The sequence below is a fragment of the Quercus robur genome, chromosome 4, assembly GCF_932294415.1.
Source record: "Quercus robur chromosome 4, dhQueRobu3.1, whole genome shotgun sequence".
In the NCBI taxonomy this organism is placed as follows: Eukaryota; Viridiplantae; Streptophyta; class Magnoliopsida; order Fagales; family Fagaceae; genus Quercus; species Quercus robur.
In genome coordinates, this window is record NC_065537.1 from 77,937,817 (window position 1) to 77,959,028 (window position 21,212).

The following is a 21,212-nucleotide window of genomic DNA, read 5'->3' on the forward strand; positions in this document are numbered from 1 at the left end:
TAAATATTTTAGAAATAGAGTATAGATAGTGTCAACCCCCATTTTCATTTACCAAGAAAAAAAAAAGTTTAATTTAGCGTTTTGTAATTGTAGGGCTATTATTTCATTGGATGTATTGGGATCCAGTCATCCAGATAGACCTCCTTTGGTCTATCAAAAAGATAGACCTCCTTTGCTCTTTGATTTTATTGAGAGCTTGGCTACCTAATTCGTCTAAACAAAATTGGCTGTATACGTCAACCAGCCAACTTCATATATTCTTTATTTGGATTTTTACAATAAAATATCATTATTACCTATATATAAAAAATAAAAATTAACATGGCCACGTTTTTCTTTTCTCTTCAACTTCGGAAAAACCTTACAAGTTAAAGGGTGCATTTGTTTTGGGGGAAAATGATTTCAGGAAATCATTTTCCCCCAAACCCGCGTGTTTGGCAGTAACGGAAAATGAAATTTTCCGGAAAATGACTTCCTGTTGACCGAAATTTTCCCCTTTGACCTAGAAATGATTTTACACTCTCATTTTCACTTCAAATCATTCCCGGGTCATGCAAAACACAGAGAGAGCGAGAGAAAAAACGAGAGCTCCGTTCCAGCCACTGAGAGCTCCGATCCAACCACCGAGAGCTCTGATCCAGCCAATGAGCGAGAGAAAGTGCGAGAGCTCCGATCGATCTAGCCACCGAGAGCTCCGATCCAGCCAACGAGCGAGAGAAAGAATGAGAGCTCCGATCCAAAACCCACACCGATCTACCTCACGTCGGTCACGCCGAGCTCAGCCAGACGATCACCGCGCCAAACGCCGCAGACCCATGGTGAGTGAGAGCTCAAACTCACACCGATCCAGACCAACGCACCCGATACAGCTCAGCCAGTCGATCACCGGTCCAGCCACTCCGATCATCGAGCCAAACACAGACTCACGGTGAGTTTTTCGGAACCGGTTGACCGCCACACACTCACCTCACCTCCGACCCACACATGTCTGATCCACACGCTCACTCACCTCCGATCCACTCACCTCACCGGTCCAACCCATCCTCCCGACCCACCTCCCGATCCGATCTCTACATTATATATATATATATATATATATATATATATATATATATTTATTTATATAAATATTTATTTATTTATTTATATAAATATTTATATAATTATTTACTTTTTTTTATTTATTAATTTTTTTAATTATCCATTTTTTTATTAAACTGTGTATTTATGGGTTATGCATATGAAATTTTGGAGCTTTTCTAATTACAAGTTATTCAGGATTGGTTTGTGGTTAGATTTTTTTTTAGAATTTTGGAGCTTGACTGGTTATGCATGATTGGTTTTTGCTGTGATTTTTTTTTAGAATTTGGCTAGTTGGGTTATGTGTAGAACTTTTGCTATGATTTTTTGTTTAATTTGGCTAGTTGGGTTATGTGTAGAAATTTTGGAGCTTCACCCATGCTTGGTGTTATTATGTTCTTGCAGTAGAATATGTGTGTATTTAAACTTTAATTGAAGGTGCTTTGGGTATATAGGTGATTGTAAATAGAATGCAATGTGATGGTATTGTGATATATCCATGTGCAGTTATCAATGTGATGGTATTGTGATAGTGTAAATATTGATTGTAAATAGAATGCAATGTGATGATATTGTGATATATCAATGTGCAATTATCAATGTGATGGTATTGTGATAGTGTAAATAGAATGCAATGTGATTTGGTACTCGTTATCAATGTGGTTTGGATGTTTTATGTTTGTGGCTGATTTTATTTATGGTGTAATCAATAGTATGCTTGTTTACATATCTCTTAGACCACAGTGTTTGTGATTTTGTTAGATGAAGAAAAAAACCAAAGCCGCAATTCTTGCCTCAGTTGCATCTGTCCTCCTTGTGGGGGTTGCATTGTTAAGGAAATTGCGACGTAGACGTAGACAACTGCCTAGGGCGCCTTATGTTAACCATGCCGCCGAGAGAGAGGAATACATAAATAGTGTTCTGCATGGAAGTGAGAGACATTGTGTGAATCAACTTAGGATGAAGCCTATAGCTTTCCACCACTTATGTCACATCCTCACTGAGGGGGAGCACGTACGTCCGACTATTCACATGTCTGTTACGGAGCAAGTGTTCATTTTCTTACACATTATTGGTCATAATGTGAAGTTTCGTGTAATGGGTAGTCGGATCTATAAATCAACTGAGACTGTTCATAGATACTTCAAAGTCGTCCTTAGGGGGTCCTGAAATTATATAGAGCTCTAATAAGACTGCGTAGCGAAGATACACCCCCAGAGATAAGGAATAGCAGAAGGTTTTACCCATATTTTAAGGTAAATATTGCGACTTGTGTATTTTTGTAAATTGTGAAGATTTATGTAATTTTAAACCATTATGTTTGTCGAAAATTAGGATTGTGTTGGAGCAATAGATGGTACACATGTTCGTGCATCTGTGCCACCTGAAATACAAGAAAGATTTCGTGGTCGCAAAGATGGAACCACGCAAAATGTGTTAGCTGTCATTAGTTTTGACTTAAAGTTCACTTATGTATTGGCTGGATGGGAAGGCAGTGCACATGATTCACGTGTGTTAAATGATGCATTTGCTAGGCCAGGGGGATTTTCAATTCCCGATGGTATTATACGATTACTTCACCTTTTTGGTTTATTAGTTTAATAAATATTGTGCGTTTTCCTAAGCATAGTAGTGATTTGGTTTTATTTTTTTAATATATGTAGGTAAATATTATCTTGGTGATGCTGGGTATGGTAATAAAAATGGAATATTGTTACCTTATCGGAGTGTGCGATATCACTTGAAAGAGTTTAGTGATCGTCCTCTTGAGAATGCGCAAGAATTGTTCAACCTTCGACACTCTTCATTGAGAACTACCATTGAGTGAGGGTTTGGAGTGGTGAAAAAACATTTTCGAGTGTTGGATGCAGAACCATTTTGGTCTTTCCCAACCCAAGTGAAATTAGTGTTAGCGTGTTGTGTGATTCATAATCACATTATGGGGGTTGAACCAAATGACCATATTATGGAAGATGCAATGAACCAAGTAGAGTCTAGTGACCACTAACAAGAAACACAATCACGTCGGGAGTCCGTCGAAGATAGTAGATCATGGAATGCTAAGAGAGATGAGATATGCCAAGCCATGTGGTCTGATTATACCAGGAGTGGAGAGTAGTACTTTATTTAGATTTCTATGATTGTAATGTGTTTTTTCTTTTTGTTTTTTGTAAAGACAATGTATTTACTATAGACTTTTGGTGGTGTAATGAAAAAGTATTTTTAGCATTACATTGTTATTTGAAGGTATTACATTGTCATTTCCATAGTTAGCATGTTTCATTTTGTTGTGCACATTTATAAGCGTGGTTGTATGTGTGTTTGATTTGTTGTTCATGTTCCGAGCGTAATTACTAAATGCTACTCTCATTTTTAAATGCTACTTTCACTATACTATTTTCATATGTAGTAATGTCAAAGGGCAAAGATAAAGTTAGCAGCAGCAAGCAATTTAGGTGGCTGCCACCCATGCATGAAATGATACTTAGGATACTTACAGAGGAGGCTGCAAAGGGCAATAAGCCCTCTAGTACTTTTAGGGCCGGCTCCTTTGCTCTTGTAGCGAAGGAGATAATGGCCTAATTCGGGATTGAGTGCCACTCATCCTATGTTGACAACCGGATGCGAACTCTAAGGACCATGTGGTCCACTATTCAAACTCTTAGAAAGAAGAGTGGATTTGGTTGGGACGAAAATCTGAAAATGATAACTTGCAACGCTAAAACATACCAAGAAGAAGTTATGGTATGACTTCCAACTATATTTTCTTAATATAGATGATAATATATGTTTTTGCCTTTTATATGAAATTTATAGTGTCATTCTTTTTAGGATTCCATTACTTTTATAAGGTTTTTCAAATATAACTTTCATGTCACCTTAGCTATGTATTATATCTATACATACCTATGTGTTTTCATCTATCTATAGGTGTATATGTGTCTGAGCTACAATTTTCTTTGGTTCTCTGTTTGGTTGCTAATAAAATGTTGGGAAAGTAAAGAAAAGATTGATACTTTCTTTTTAAGGATACTTTCTATTTGGTTGCCAGGAAAAAGTGAAGGAAAGAAAACAAATTTTTTGACCAAAAGATTTGTGCTTGCTGTTGTAATTTTTTTTTTTTTTTAATTGGGCTCTCTCAGCAGTGAAGTGTGCATAATAGTAACACAATGTATTGACTTGTTCAATCCTTATTTGAGAGTTTTCTTGCATTACTTGTTTGATTACTGAGAAAATGTAGGAAAAAGTATGGAGTATTTGCTTTAATTGTTATTTCATAGTCTTTTATATTGAATTTATGAGTGAAGTTATTATTGCATTGTTATATACGTTCCTTTCTCCCTTACAGGCACATCGAAAGCATGCAGAATATCTGAATAAAAAAATTGACTTTTATGATGAATTAGTGATTGTTGTGGGGAAGGACACAGCCACAGGTGACTTTTCTAAGTCCTATGTGGATATTGAAAATGAGCCAGAGAATGGGAATAGTGCAGAGTTTGTTGCAGATAATGTGGAGGAATGTGTGGTTGAAAAAGGGAAGAACGCAGTTGAATCATCCACCACTAGGTCGGGAATTTCCAAGTCCCGCAAAAGAGGGCGTGCACCTTCTAATGCTGATGATAGTGTGCTGACTGATCTGTCTGATCAGTTGAAGGAAATAGCTGTCGCTCTGAAAGAAATCAATCGGGGCCCAGTGGATTACACAACTTTGTACAATGAGGTAATGGCTATGATGGCGGATGGATATAGCGAAGATATGCTCGCTACAGCCTTCGACCATCTTTGTGAAAATGAGAAGACGGCATGTGGATTTTTAGCCAAGAATGCTAGGTTGAGGAAGCTGTGGTTAGATGGTTATTTGTTCTCACAAATTTGATTTGTATATTTCATGTTGACTGTGATGGTAGATTTAGGAATTAACTTTTGTTGTAGTATTAGTATTGACCTACCAATGTATTATATAGGTACTCTTTTGTATTATTGGGACGATACAATTGCCCAAATTATGTATTTGTACTGTTCAGATACCACGAATAGGTATCATTTTTGTACACCATGGAGGTGTAATGCCAATGGTGAACGATTGATGTGGCTATTTTTATATAAATATTATGGGTATATTCAAATTATTATGTTTGATGTTGAAGTGGATGATAATTTTTGTACTGTTACAGATATGTCTAGGCAATGCAGGTTCTTGAATTTAAATGATTATTTTTGATATTGAAGTGGATGATTAGTTTTGTACTGTTACAGGTTTGTCTAGATAATGCAGGTGCTTGAATTTGTAACACATTTCATGTTTTCCGTAAAATGATCCACAAACCAAACACCGGAATTGATTTTCCGTAAAAAACGAATTTTATTTTTCGTAAAATGTTTGACCGAACCAAACATGGGAATTGATTTTCCGTAAAGTATTTTCCGTAAAATGTTTAGACGAACCAAACACCGGAATTGATTTTTCGTAAAACGATTTCCGTAAAATGTTTGGACGAACCAAACACCGAAATTGATTTTCCGTAAAACGATTTCCGAGACAGCCAAACAGCCTGAATACATTTTCCTTTTCCGGAAATTAGCATTTCCGGAAAATATGTATTTTCCGGAAAACATTTTACAGCAACCAAACACACCCAAAGCTTAACATTTGGTGGATTATGACTCTTGATTACTTCTTAAAATTTTGTTTGTTTGTTTTTTTTTTTTTTTTTTTTTTTTTTTTAACAATAATTTGAGAGTTATATTGGAGAGGTGAAATTTGAACCTTGTATGTCTTGAAAGTTGAAAATATAAGAAGGTGTCATCCAATTGAGCTACAAGGCTCTTGACTTACATTTTAGTTTAAAAAAATAAGAAGGTAAATGGTTAAGCCTATTTTTATATATTTAATTTTTTACCTTACAACATGACTTCTTTTTATTATGATACAATGAATTTACTTTTTCTTTTTTATGAAATACAATGAATTTATTTAATTTTTATAAATTTTAAACATATTATGAAAATATATTGAAAATGAAGTCTCGAATTATTTGATACAATAAAAGAAATTTCATTGAAGGTTACATTTGAGTTAATAAAAAAATTTACTGAGAAAATTTAGATGATTTTAAATGGATTATAGGGTTTAAATGGATTGAAAATACTTTTAAATGGAATAAAGTTTCTCTCTAAACTCCTCATATATCACTATATTGAGTGTGAATTTTGATATCTAACCGTTGGATTGCATGTTGTTATTATATTCTTCATGCATGTAAAATTTCAAGAAAATCAAAGATTAATTACTATCTCATCAAACAAATGTTAAAATTTCAAATTTTTATGATCTAAAATTGTGTATAAAAAATAAATTTATTGATCGAATAGTAAATAATATCCAATTTGAATGAAATTTGATATGCATATTAAGAACATAAAGAACATGAAATTCAACGGTTAAATTTTCAAAATTCACACAAAAAAATAGATATATGAGAAGCTTTCCCTCTATAAATAGCTAATCTTGCTAGTACATCTGAACATATGCTGTGCTATTTGTCTAAAGCTTTAACGTCAATTTCTATTATAAACTAGCCTGTAATCTCATGCATATGCATGGATACACTTAAAGATAGACAATAAGATGCATAATATAATTCATATATATATATAGTTTAAATACTATTGATAGTCATTTATGTAAGGACTGAAATTGTATTGATCCCAAACTTGTTTTGGGCTCAAACGCTAACGGCCCAAACAATAAATTTGTAGAGCGTGGATAGAAGAACTAGATTAACCCTAGAAGAAAAACAATTAAATTTAACAATTTAAGATGGTTTGACACAAATATGATTATCAAATTTATCCTCGGAACAAACTAAGTTCTCTGTTTCATATGGTTTTCTTCAAAACATCAATTGTATAAAAGTTCCAAAATCCTCTCTTTTCAGTGCATTCTTCTGGGTAATATATTACAATCTTGGTATCATCCTTACCACACATATGAAGGTTAGATTAGGGAGACTCCTTCTTGTCCCATCCAACACCTCTTAGAACCATCAACTAGTGGCTGTAAGGCTGCTTGATCACTGTTCATGCATCATTTCAACATTAATGCGGCCAGATAGTTGGTTAAAAGGCATTTAATGCAGAGATAGCAGCTTTTTAAGATATTTGTTTATTTTTCTTTTCTTATTCCTGGTCCAAAGTCTTATCCTTAGTTATGGTGTAACGCTGAAGAGAGTCTGTGATGATATTGCACTCAGATTTACCTCGAACACACGTTGTCGAGAAGCCTTTTGTCCTCGGACGCTTATTGGACCCATCTCTCATTATCTCTATTCCTCTCTTAACTTTATTCCCCTCATAGCCTTATTTGGGCCTCCTCGGACGGTCTAACGTCCTCGGATAGGGCCATAGGTCCAGTTAATACTGCTTTTAACAATACTTCCTAATTACCTGGCCCCCACAATTTATATATTTTGTTAACTCTTTAAAAATTTTTGTAAGGATATTATTAGGTATAAAATGTAAATTGTCCATTTTTTTTTTAATTATTGTGAAGCACTTTTTTTTTTTTTTTTTTGCATTCATTTATTCTAGACTCTTTGGTTTTTGTATTTAATAACTCATTTGGATGAATATTTATGATGTGGGCCCACATTTGATTCTAAAATTAAGAAATAAAATAAATAATTTAGGACACATGGCGCAAAATTGGAACTCTAATTTAGAATTTTAATTTGAGTTTCTCTCAGTTTCACCTATTATTATATATATAGATGAGTTGAGTCAAGCCAAGCAGAATATTTAAAGCTTAAATTTGTTAATTATTTAATTTTATTTCAAACATAATACGAGCTAGAGTTTATCACAAAAAAAGATTATATGTTCAGGTTTAGTTTATTTGCTTATTGAAAAAAATTGAGCTTATTCAAATAACTTAGTTATTCTTTTCCCATATATAGTAAAACATGGATAAATTTGTTTAACCATTCACAACTTTATAAATTTTTACTAGGAATGTATTGTTTATATTGTCAATAAACTATAAATAATAATTTGATATCATAGTCGGTGACATTAATATTATTTAACTCGTCAAGGTTATTATCCCAGATAATTATTCTAAGACCAGCCTCATTAGTTCCACAAAAGAGGACCCCCATTAAATAGGAGTATTTGAATTTTTATTTTAGATGCCACTTTACACAAAAGTATATATTCTAATTCGAATCTAATGTGGGTTTCAGTTAGCTCAACTGGTAATTTTTTTTATGGTTGAACAAAAATCTAGGGTTTAATTCTCTCTTACACTAAAAACCGATTGATGTCTTAATCTAATAATAGAGCCATCATCAAGAGCAGATATCATTAAAAAAAATTTGTATACCAAATTATGTTCGAAAATATTAAATGAGCAGAGAGCTGGATTCCAAAAGTCATTAAATGAGTTCCTTTGGATGATGCAAATCGAGTTCCTAATTCCTATCGACATTAAAAATGAAGCAAATTGAGTTCCTTTGGCTGGATTCCAAAGGTCATGAGTGGGGCCGCACCCATTGAATAAAGCAACCAATTTGATGAGTCATTCTTGGCGTGTTTCGATAGGTGTCTTTCACTTATATATTTGTATAAATAGCATCATCTTTTTAGTTAGAGGACTACATCAACAATTCACCATGTAAATAATAATTTCTCGCGAGTGACAGCAAAAGAATATAAAAAAAAAAAAAAAAAAAAAACCTGAAACACTGGTTTTGTTGAACTTTTCCCAGAATATAGTAACTCTCTTCACTCCCAACTCAACTTTCTATGGTGTTTCTCTGGACTCTGGTAATTACTTCGTTTCCCATATTTCTCTCATTTCCACAAGCGGACCATGTCGATTGTCTTGGAGGCTGCTTTATTCGCTTTCTTAGATGTGCTGTTTGACAAGTTAAGCTCCTTTGATAGTAAATTTGGGAAATGAATTATATTTCATGATGAGTTGAAAAATAACCAGATCGTCACTATTCATAATGACGATGTAAAAAAGCATTACACATTTATTGTGTGTATTGATGACAAAGAGTAATGGAAAGAACAACAGTAACAAATAGGCTATATACATCAGGGGAAATTATTGTGTATTCTCGAGTACTATAAGTGCGTACTCCCTCTTCTCATATGAATGGTGAGTTCCACTAATTAAATTCATTGTAGAACCTACCATTTATGTGAGAGAAGAGAGTACGCATTTATAGTATTTCGGGAGTACCTAATAATTTTCCTAAGCACCCATTGATAATGCACTAGTCGTTGGACATAAATACGGAAATTCATTGCCCATCAAGACGGCGAACAAATATAAAAGAAAGAAAGATAGAATCAAAAGGTACACACAAAAATCCATCCAAAAACTACTCTCAAGTCAATTTCTCTCTAAAAAAACCTATCTTTTTTTGACTTAATCATCGGAGTGTTTTTGGCAAACACCACACCGGTGTATTCCCATTTCAAATCTTATTGTAGGTTTTCATATCAAAGACGCACTCAACTTCACTTTGTCCATCAACAGAGATGAGGAACTTAACTGCTAATTTCTTTCATCATCATTTTAGTTGATAATAAATTTTGCTAAGAAATTTAATATAATTTTAAATGGATTGTAGGATTTAAATGGATTGGAATGACTTTTAACCGAGCTTAAAGTAGTTTTAATTGACCAAGAAGAGTTTAAATTATGAAAATAAAATTTGAAATAAAATTAGAGCACTTAAAAAAAAAGAATCAATGGAGATATTTTATTACTCAAACCATGGCTAAATTAGAAGCCATAATATTTAGCTAGTCTTGCTAGTGCATGTGTGGTGCTATTTCCTTTTCTTTTAGCGTGTACTAAGCTATATTTGAGCCTTAACACCAGCTTAGGCAACCTCTATTAGGGTTGTAAACGAGAAAAGTTGAGCTAAGCTGAATATTTAAAGTTCAAATTTATCTATTTTTTAATTTTATTTTAAATATAAACTGGGATCAAACAAAATTATACGTCCAAGTTTGGTTCATTTGCTTATTAAAGAAACTCAAGCTTATTCACAAACTATTTAATTAACTTATTATTTTCCATATATGGTAAAATCATGACTAAAAATTATTTAGCCGTTCACAAATTTATGAATTTTCATGAGGAATGGATTGTTTATATTGACAATAAACTACAAATAATAATTTGATATCATATTTACCAACTTCTAGAATCCAATCTCAAGTCTAGCTATATAATTTTTTTTAATCATTAGTATATTAATAATTTAATAGACAAGTATACATATAAAAATATAATATTATATATAATTTAATTGAGTATTATGTATATTATTATGTTTAAACAGGTATTTTCTTGAACTGAGCTCAAGTAGTTCATAAACAAATTTGTTCATTTACATCCCTATCTTCGATTATGTGCCCTAGCTTTGATGATGGTGGCCAGATCTCCTTCAAATACTACTTCCCTTTTGTCCATGGGATTAAGATAATGTGCAATACCCTAACACCTAATCCAATAACCATTAAGGGTTGAGATTGAGAGTTGAAAAAACAACTTTCAATCTCTGCCCTTGAATAAAAAAAAAAGTGAAAACATAAAAATGTTAAATTAAAATAGTAAAAATGTTTGTGTACAGGGAGGGGTGAACTACATATGACTAGGTATTTGTACCCAATCCAAATCCACGCCCATGTCCTTTACAAACAATACGCAGCCTAATAAGTATTACGCTGATGGCATCACTATTTCCTTCCTTTTCCCGGATATTTATAAGTTCCACGAAAGGGACCCATCAAATTGGAGCACTTGGATCTTGATGTTAGATGCCACTTTACACAAAGTACAGTGTAATTAGAACCTAATATAATATATAATAGATTATATTATATAAATTTATGGTAAATAGTTGTTAAAGGTTCGGTATATTTGCTTCTTGTAAATGGATAAGTTTATCTCCAAACTAGCTAGAGAAACTTTTCAAATTTCTTTTGGATATTTTTATTTAATGTAAATTTTGAAAATATAACCATCCAATTATATTTTTTTTATGTTCATAATACATATATCAAATTTTGTTTAAATCAGATTTTATTTACAATTTGATTAAAAAATTTATTTTTTATACATAATTTTAGACGTATCACAAAAATTTTAAATTTAAATATTTAATTGATGACATAATTATTGATCTTTGATATTCTTGAAAATTTTCAAGCATAAAGTATACAATAACATACAGTCTAATGATTAGATTTTCAAAATTTATATATAATATAAAGATATAAAGTAAGTTTGAAGAGTTTCTCTTTAATTTCTAATGTAAATTATATTTGAAACTTTCTATTGACATTAATTGTTTAAAGGATCTTTGGTTTGATATTAAAAAAAAAAAGCATCTTAGTTATTCATTTACATTTTTTTTTTGGAACTTACCACTAAAAAATTTATTTAATTTGAGAATTTGTAATTAGTTTTTATTTTAGTATTCTAAAATTTGGATATGAATAAATAAATATATATATATATATATATATATATATATATATATATATATATATATATTTATATTAGATGGGTTCAAGTTACACATTTTTTTAACCATTAGATTTAAGTAGATCCAACTTTCAAAAAAAATTCTCATTAATGCTAATATTTTAATTGACCTCATTTATTGTCTCTTATTTTATACATTTAAAAAAAAAAAAAAACTTATTTCTAAGCCCAAAAAATTTATACTTCTTACTCTTTCTCTCTCCACTGCACATCTCACTCTTTCTCTTTGCACGTTTTTTCTCTCTATCTCCTCCATTGCTCTTCTACCTCCACGGTCAGGTCTCTGGTAGCAAAAAAAGAAAAGAAAAGCCATAGATGGTGCAGATTCAATCTATTGCTCGAATCTGCACAATATATTGCAGACAAAAAAATATTAAAAAAGAACAACTCTTGTTTAGTCATTTTTTAACATTAAAATAAAATATTAATTGGGAACTCTAACAACCATTGACCACTTAATTTTCCAGATTATATAAGGATTTGAAAGTTTTCCAAACACAAATACAATACCACATATGGTTTCGTTTTACATGCTTTTGTCTTTTTCCTCTTTCATTGATCTGTCTGCCACTTTGATATGATAAATTAATCAAAGGAAAAGAAAGCAAGCAACATTATCAACTCGATCTGTTAACAACGTCAAAGTTCAAAACTCGTCCATTTGGCTTTTTAAGAACAAGAGCTATGGACAACACTTCTGACAACACCGGCATGCCATAGTACTCCATTAAATGCCTTGATGATTCATCACCTTTTTGCACCTTAAGCCAACTATCAATGGATACATTGTTTGTTTATTTGAGTTGTCAATCATTCTACAATCTATTGCTTGTTTAATATTTTTGTGTTTGCAATAGATTGTGCAGATTCAAGCAATAGATTGAATCTGCACCATTTGTGGCTTTTATTTTTTATTTTTTGCTGTTAGGGGCCTGACCATAAAGGTAGAAGAGCTGTGGAGGAGATAGAGAGAAAAAACGTGCAGAAAGAAAAAGAGAGAGAGAGACGTGCAGTGGAGAGGGAAAGAGTCAGCCGTATAAATATTTTGGGCTTATAGATAAGTACAATAAGTATAGAATGTATTAAATGAGAGATAATAAATGAGATTAATTAAGATATTAGCATTAGTGAAAGATTTTTTTTTGACCATTGGATCTACTTAAATCCAATGGTTTAAAAAAGGTGTAACTCTACTCTTTAGAGTTACACTAGGTGTAACTTGAATCCATCTCTATTTATATATATATATATATATATTATTAGATACTCCTGAAGTATTATAAATGCGTACTTCTTCCTCTCACATAAATAATAGGTCTCACCATAAATTTAATTAGTGAGACTCATCATAATATAAAAGGAGAAAATACATATTTATGATACTTCGAAAATACACCATAATTTTCCCTTAACTTGACTTTTGAAACCGCGTGAAGTAAAGTCATATATCCAGAGCATTAACTGTGACAGCGAAAGAGGAAGAAAAAATTTTTTTTTCTTAAAAAAACCCAAAACACTTTGTTGTTTTCTTTAACTTTTCACAGAACCGAGTAACTCTCTGCACTCCCAAGCCCCAACTCAACTTTCTGTGGTATCTCTCTGGTTTCTTCATTTCCCAAATTTCTCTCATTTTTCACAAGCGAATCATGTCGATTGTCGCGGAGGCTGTCGCGGGTGCTGCTTTATCCGCTTTCTTTGATGTGCTGTTTGACAAGTTAAGCTCCTCTGATTTGTTGAACATCTTTCGGCAAGAGAACGTTGATGCTGACCTCAAGAAGTGGAAGAAAACTTTAGCGAAAATCAGTGAAGTTCTGGATGATGCAGAAGATAAACAGATGACAAAGGGGCCCGTGAAGACCTGGCTGGGTGAGCTCGAAGACTTGGCTTATGATGCGGATGACATCTTGGACGAGTTTGCTACTGAAGCTTTGCGACGTAAGGTGAATGCAGAAGAACCCAGCACAAGTAAGATACGAAAGTTCATCCCTGCTTGTTGTGTGGGTTTCAATCCAAGTTCTATTGTGTTCGATGTCAACATGCTGTCCAAGATTAAAGAGATCAATACAAGGCTGCAAAAAATAGTGACTGATAAGAAAGATCTGGACTTGATAAAAAATACTGAGGGAAGGAGGACTAGAACAACAAGACCAAGGCCGCCCACAACTTCTCTGGTGAATGAAGGCCATACTTATGGCAGGGACGAAGATAAAAAGGCTATTGTCGAGTTGTTGCTCAAATCAGGTGATGCTCAACGCTCTGTAATTCCCATAGTTGGTATGGGTGGGTTGGGGAAGACGACTCTTGCCCAACTAGCTTACGACGAAGTGAGCCGTCATTTTGAGTTGAAAGCATGGGTTTGCGTGTCTGAAGATTTTGACAATCTAAGGTTGACAAAAGAAATTCTACACTCTTTTACTTCTGAATCTTGCGATGATAATAATGATTTAGATTCACTTCAATGCAAACTGAAGGATACATTATCAGGGAAGAAGTTCTTGCTCATCCTGGATGACGTTTGGAATGAAAACTATGACTTGTGGACTGAACTATGCAAGCCTTTCGAATTTGGGGTTCAAGGAAGTAAGATTGTTGTCACAACTCGGAATGATGGTGTTTCATCAATGATGGGAATTAATTCACCATACAAGTTGAAAGAGTTGTCACGTGATGCTTGTTTACGTGTATTTACCCACCACGCATTAGATGCAACAGATTTTAGTAAGTATCCAGAACTGGAAGAATTTGGTCAAAAAATTGTAGATAGGTGCAAGGGAGCACCTTTGGCAGCAAAAGCACTTGGCGGCCTTTTACGCACTAAACACGATCCTTGTGAGTGGGAAGATGTGTTAAATAGCAAGATCTGGGATATTCCTGAAGATAAAAGTAGTATATTTTCTGTTCTTAAATTGAGCTACAACTATCTTCCTTCTCATTTAAAGAGGTGCTTTGCCTATTGTTCACTGTTTCCAAAGGACGATGAATTTCGAGAGAAAGAACTAGTCTTGTTATGGATGGCAGAAGGTTTGATTCAAGAAACAAAAGGAAAGAAGCCAATGGAAGATCTTGGTGGTGATTATTTTCGTGATCTCCTCAATAGATCATTTTTTCAACAATCAAGCAGTGATAAATCACTCTTTATCATGCATGACCTTATGAATGATTTAGCTATGTGGGCAGCGGGAGACTTGTGCTGTAGGTTGGAGGATCAATTGGGTGGTAGTAAGCAATCTGAAATTTCTACAAAGGTACGACACTTATCTTTAATTGAACTTTCAAATGATTGCGACCAAAAAATTGATGAAGATGTGCGTTTAAGGACCTTCCTGTCGCTACCATTATATAACCGATATGGCTTTACAGATTTTGATGCTAAATATTGTTTGTTGCCACAATTAAGATGCTTAAGGGTATTATCTTTAAGTGGATTTGAAATCTTTGGGCTACCAAGTTCAATTGGTGATTTGAAACATCTAAGATACTTCAACCTTTCTTATACTAAGATTACAAGTCTACCAGAATCAATAAGTTCTTTATACAACCTACAAACATTGATATTGAAAGATTGTTCCAATCTCACAAAATTACCAGAAAAAATTGAAAATTTGGTCAATCTTCGACATCTCGATATTACAAATGCAAATTCAATTATAGAGATGCCAGTGGGAATGGCAAAATTAAAGAGCTTACAAACACTATCTAATTTTGTTGTGGGGAAAAATAAGATAGTAGACTTGATGAATTTGGAATCTCTTCGGGGAACGCTTTGCATTTCCCACTTGGAGAACATGCTTAATGCCAATGATGCAAGAAATGTCAATTTAAAAGGTAAGAAGAATTTAGATACATTGGTGATGGAATGGAATGGTGATTTACAAGATGCAGGAGTTGCGATAGATATTCTTAACATGCTACAACCTCATGTAACACTGAAAACACTTTCCATTATCGGTTATGTTGGTGTAGAATTTCCAACTTGGTTAGGAGATCCTTCTTTCTCTAATATGGTGGATGTAAGGATTGAAAGGTGTGGAAAATGCATGTTCTTACCTGCTTTTGGGCAACTACCGTGTCTCAAGCACCTTGTTATTAAGGGATTGGATGGGGTCTATAGCGTCGGTCCTGAGTTTTATGGGGAACATTGCGAGCAACCATTTCGATCCTTAGTGAAACTTTGCTTTGAGGATATGCATAAATGGCGAGATTGGAGTCCTTATAAAGTTGGGATAGAAGAATTGCCTTGCTTGCATGAGCTTTCTATCTCTAAGTGCCCCAAATTGCAAGGAAAATTGCCCCATCATCTCCCGTCATTGAAAAAACTTTCCATTAAAGAATGTGCGAGATTGGTTGTTTCAATTCCAAACCTTTCAGTGCTTCAAGAATTAACAGTTGAGGAATGTGAAGAGGTTGCTCATGGGCTTATGTCCCTTGTAACACAAGAAATCAATATCAAATCGTGCGAAAATCTTGTAAACATCAAGTTGAAGTCTACACCAAGGACACTAACAATCGAACGCTGTAGTGCTTTGGAATCCCTGCAATTTCTGATGGATGAGGGAGGGGCTTCTTCAACTTCTTCTTTATTGATGAATGAGGAGAATCTTAGCTGCATTGGTAACAACAATGCATCTCTTCTTGAGCACTTGGAAATTTATAATTGTCCCTCCCTAAAATGCGTATCAACAATAGTCGACCTAGCTGCCATGCTTAAACGCCTTGATATTGATGATTGCCCAAATCTAACATCTTTATCATCAAAAGACATCTTACCTACCACCCTTGAAGTCCTTTCCGTAGGGAATTGTCCAGAGCTGGAGTTAATAGTAGACGAGTTACACAAGGACACGTTACTTGAAGATCTTCGAATTAGTAATTGTGAAAAGCTTAGGCGCTTACCGAGAGGCCTACACGAACTCAGTCACCTCAAAAAGATCTATTTACAAGAGCGTGATAGTCTTATTTCTAATTGTCCATCCCTAAAATGCATATCCTTTCCGGAAGAGGGTTTCCACACCAACCTTAGAGAGCTTGGGGTGGCAGGGGCGAATCTCTGTAAGCAAATATTTGAGTTTGGACTGCACAAACTCACGTCGCTTAGATCTCTCTTTATTGCTAGAGGAATTATGGATTCGCTTCCAGAAGAGGAAGATGGGAAGACGATGTTGATGTTGCCTACATCTCTCACTTCCCTGACGTTTTATAAGTTTCCAAATTTGGAATTCCTCTCCTGGAAGTTCTTTCAAAACCTCTCTGCACTTGAACAAATTGACATCGATACATGCCCTAAACTCGCGTCTCTCTCAGAGAAGTGTTTTCCTCCCTCGCTTCAGCGATTTCATATTTATAATTGTCCTGTGCTGAAACAAAACTGCGAGAAAGACAAAGGGATAATGTGGTCAAAGATTGCCAATATCCCTTCGGTTATGATTTGATTACGTGGAGCAGCAGAAATAATTTTGCAAAACAGAGAGATCTTCCTTCCAGGTACAACGTTATTTCGTTTCATAATATTTCAGTTCAAGAATTTTTACTATTATACAATAAAATCCTCTCTGTTTGTGTATTTAAACAATATAATTTTAAAAATTCAAACCCTAACCCAAGCTAATTCTTGCAGTGTTGCAGTAGAGTCTAGCTTCAAAACTTGGAGGAGGTATGTAAATTTTGGTTCGTATATGTTCAATTTTTTTACTTCTTTTAACAATTGAACTTCTGGCACCTTGAATTTTTCGTACGTCTCTTATACTTGTAAGTTATTTAAATCATATGAACCCTTTATTCCTAGAGTCATTTAGCTATTCGATGAAATGCCTGAAATAGATATTGTATTGTGGAATTTGAGAACATTTAAAAATAGTACTAATAATACTAAGGACCCCATTTGCACATAATGACAGGATGATTATTGTACCATGTGTTGTGATAATTGCAGGTTACATATCATGTTGAGGAACAATGATCAGTGGAGATACGCACATAATGGCAGGATGGCTTTTTATCAATATGATGCCTGAGCAGCTATTAAAGATTATGCCTTGCACAGACGATCAGATCATTCTCACCTGTTGCTACAGATGGCAGGTATTTCTACATTAACCAAAACTAATCCAGGTCATTTGTAAAATAACTTTTCAGGAAGTTCCCAGTATTAGAAAATATTGAATTTGACAAACCATCCAATCAGGACAAAAGAAGAACTAAATATTTTTTTAATCAACAGTTATTGTTAGTTCAAAGAGCCCTCTTGTCCTGATACCATTACAGCCTCCAATAAATCAGACTTTTTTTTTTTAATAGTCCTATCTTCATCTTATAATACACAGTTCTCTTGGCCAAGTCCATAAATAAACAATAATTACATTTTCAAGGATAAGTATTACTGTAACTTCTCTTGGCTTCCCCATGCCAACCTTTCTTTTATAGGTAAGATAAAATTTCGTGAAAAAAGAAAAGAAAAGAAAAAAGGACTACTACATGGAAAAAGAACATGTGGTAGCCAAGAAAGTAGGTATCATAACTGCCACATGGTGTCAAAGTATTTCATTGGTTCCAAAGCACTTTTGGGGTGAAATAAAATGTCATAGGTTCATTATAATGTGAACTGATTAGAATGAAATAAATGAACTTGACTATTCCAATAAGTTATGTTGATCTTCACCGTTTAATTAGAAATGCTAGAGCCTTTTAGTTTGGATCAGATCTCACTATCAGAGTTGAATTTATTGAATCAAATTCCATTAATAATTGGGTCTCAGTTTGGATGGAGAGATCCTACACAGATGCTTGCTTTTTTTTTTTTTTCACATGTTATTCTTGTTATTGCAGCCACTCTTTGTAAATTCAGGAATGTGACCATATGGTCTTGATCTTTCAAGAAGAAAAGGCTGGGAATCAATCTCTAAGAAGCTATAAACCTACTGTAGGATACAATTTGGTGATGGTCAGGCATGGCAAGTGTTGATCTTTGGTGGAAGTGGTGGGTTTGGAGCAGGTGAGGTCCAAGCTTTGTCAGACAATTTGTGAAGCCTTATCCTATGTACTTGCAAAAGGTGCAGCAGCTGCACTTGTACTTACGAGTATGCCTGGGGTTTACAGCCATTGTTGTGGATTGAAAACATGAAGTTGTGAGATACATGCTGTTAACATATTGACTGTTAACATATTGTTGTGCTGTGTTCCTAATCTTCTAAGCCCTGGTTTCATCAAGCTATTGGCAAATTCCCACTAATGCTCGTCACCTAGAGGACCAGCAACAATAATTGTATAAAACATATTTACACAATCGGTACCACCCATGTGTGATGCATATTCAAGGTAGTGGACATAAGAAATTAGGTATAGTTTTAAGAGGCAATGAAACCTTCAAGCATTTCTTTTCTAATTTTTGCTCAAAAGTTGTATATACTGAAAAGGAATTTTATTTGTAGTTTTCATTGGGGGGACTATTTCAAATATAACTTAGTGAAATAAATTATGGTCCTTTGTGTGTTTCACATCTGTGATGAACTGTAGCTATAAAGAGCCATATGAAGCCTTACTCCGTGGGTAATTGGCTTGGGAGCAGAACTAGTTCATTTGCTAATGAAAATTACTTAAAAAGGGAAAAAAAAATTAGAATTGTCAATTCAACATGATAAATTACTCTTTTTCTGCTACAGGCTGTGGGTGATTTAGGCTTTCAGAAACAAAGCTACCACCAAAGGCAGTGAGTGAGGTCAATGCTGTGACAATGCTCGATTATATTAAGAAAATGAAGCAGCGTTGTAGGGAGGCTTACATGTTAAAGTAGGACCAAGTTATCAAGTTGAGGTGAGTACTTTGGACGTGGTATGTTAGAGGCAGACAGGGATGGCAACTCCTGGTTATGCAGGATGTGATAAGAGATGAAGTTGGAAAGGTTCATGCTTGTTTTGCAATGAAAGAAATGAGTAATGTTATTACTGCTGGATGTGTTAGCTGGGACAAAAATTCCAAATCCACTGCCTTCCTTCTCCTTTTGAGACAAGCTCTTTGGCTTTGAAACGTATGGGAATTCTAAGTGTTTTTGTGCTCTCAACTGGCAAATAGCTTGAGAACCTTTTTGAAAACAGACAAATTCAGGACAGGGTGAGTGCAGGTGATATTGGTGACCTTTAAAGTCTATTAACCAGTATAAGAAGTGTTGGCTCTAATGGTATTGATCCCAAAATTCTTTGTCAATTCAGGCACTATGCAAAGATGACATCAAACTACTATATGAATATCTTTTGGTCCTCTGCTGGTAGGTAGGGGCTCTATTTTGGTCCTGTCTGTATCAAACCTTTTGTTGTGTTTGTGTCCTGTCTCCTTTGTCTAACTTATGTTTTGTTTTGTGCCTAATCAAAAGTACCAGTTTACACTATATAGTAAGGGATGCGGTTGACCTGCAACCAGTTTGACAAATGTGTTGGAAGATTTGTTTTTGAAACTTTACTTTCAGGCTTAGTAATCAAACAATCTTGGCTTAAAAAATTGTTCAGACCGCATTACACATTGTGCTTGAAATCACAGCTTTTCGATCAACCACTATGGTGAGCATGGTAATTAGCTATATAGTTAGACCATCAACATATTTTCTTTCCCTTCTAAAATTTTCTTGATTGTGTTAGCACAGAAATTTCAGCCTTTGATTTGTATGTCTAACTCGAATTCATTTCAAGTTTTCAGCTACTCTTTGATGGTGGATGGTTGCATTCATAACGGGCTAATTGGTCATTACCCAGCAATACATTGATTTGTTGGATTCTAGCTGAGATGGTAACATTAGCTGAATTTGGGGATCTGGTAATAATAATAAAAACTTTTGTCATAGCTTCTCATCATTGTTAACTCAGAAGGCTAACTGGAATATAAAAGTTTGATCAATGAGGAAGACACACGAATTGAATTTCTCTCCATGGGATAAAGGGTTTAATTTTCCTCTCAGTTTGCAGGCTTACCATGTTCAGGTTATAAAATAGTATCATCTTTTTTTTTTCACTTATGATCGATATTGATGAATTTTCAGGCACAGATTATACCCTTCCACTACACTACCTGAGCCATCAATTTTAACTTATTTATTAGTTCCATTGAGTAAAACTACGTTATTAGGAGGGACTTTTCTGCATTTTTTGAATGAAACAAGGCAGCCTATTAGTAAGGGTACATTCCTAACATGAGATATAATAATGAAAAAAACAAAAACAAAAAACCTGAATTTATATCATGGTGAATGTTCAGAGTTGTCCCAAAGAATAACTATATGATAGATACAAGTGTCAGATAGAATTGAGAAACTTTAGCTTCATATTTCTATTTGTTTGATCTGGATTTCTGTAAATTTTACTAAAGCAAGATGATAGTCGTCACTGAATTTTTCATTTAAAACTTTCAGGAAAGTTTTTCATTGGTTGTACGATTTAAAGGAGGCCAACCTGTTAATTATATATGTGCTAAACTATTGAAAACATGGAAGCAGCAAACTATTTGAACTCTGTTTGCAAGTCTGGTAATTACAAATATTTTTCTTTATCTTCTTTTCATGTTTAAGTATATAAATACG

General features: G+C 34.0%; 1 protein-coding gene across 50 annotated transcripts in view; it reads left to right on the top strand.

Moving 5' to 3' along the window:
* Positions 1-21,212, top strand: part of LOC126723826 (putative disease resistance RPP13-like protein 1) — a 155,971-nt gene that overhangs the window by 95,596 nt on the left and 39,163 nt on the right. For 11 of the 50 annotated variants that reach the window (XM_050427727.1, XM_050427728.1, XM_050427690.1 and 8 more), the window contains 8 exons: positions 15,193-17,134; positions 17,268-17,303; positions 17,583-17,731; positions 18,476-18,726; positions 19,309-19,756; positions 19,855-19,914; positions 20,016-20,199; positions 20,336-21,158. In XM_050427727.1, the coding sequence (XP_050283684.1) occupies positions 15,193-17,082 (1,890 nt within the window). In that variant the 3' untranslated portion in view covers positions 17,083-17,134; positions 17,268-17,303; positions 17,583-17,731; ... (3 more) ...; positions 20,016-20,199; positions 20,336-21,158. The other 39 variants (XM_050427733.1, XM_050427734.1, XM_050427711.1 and 36 more) reach the window with 38 other exon arrangements.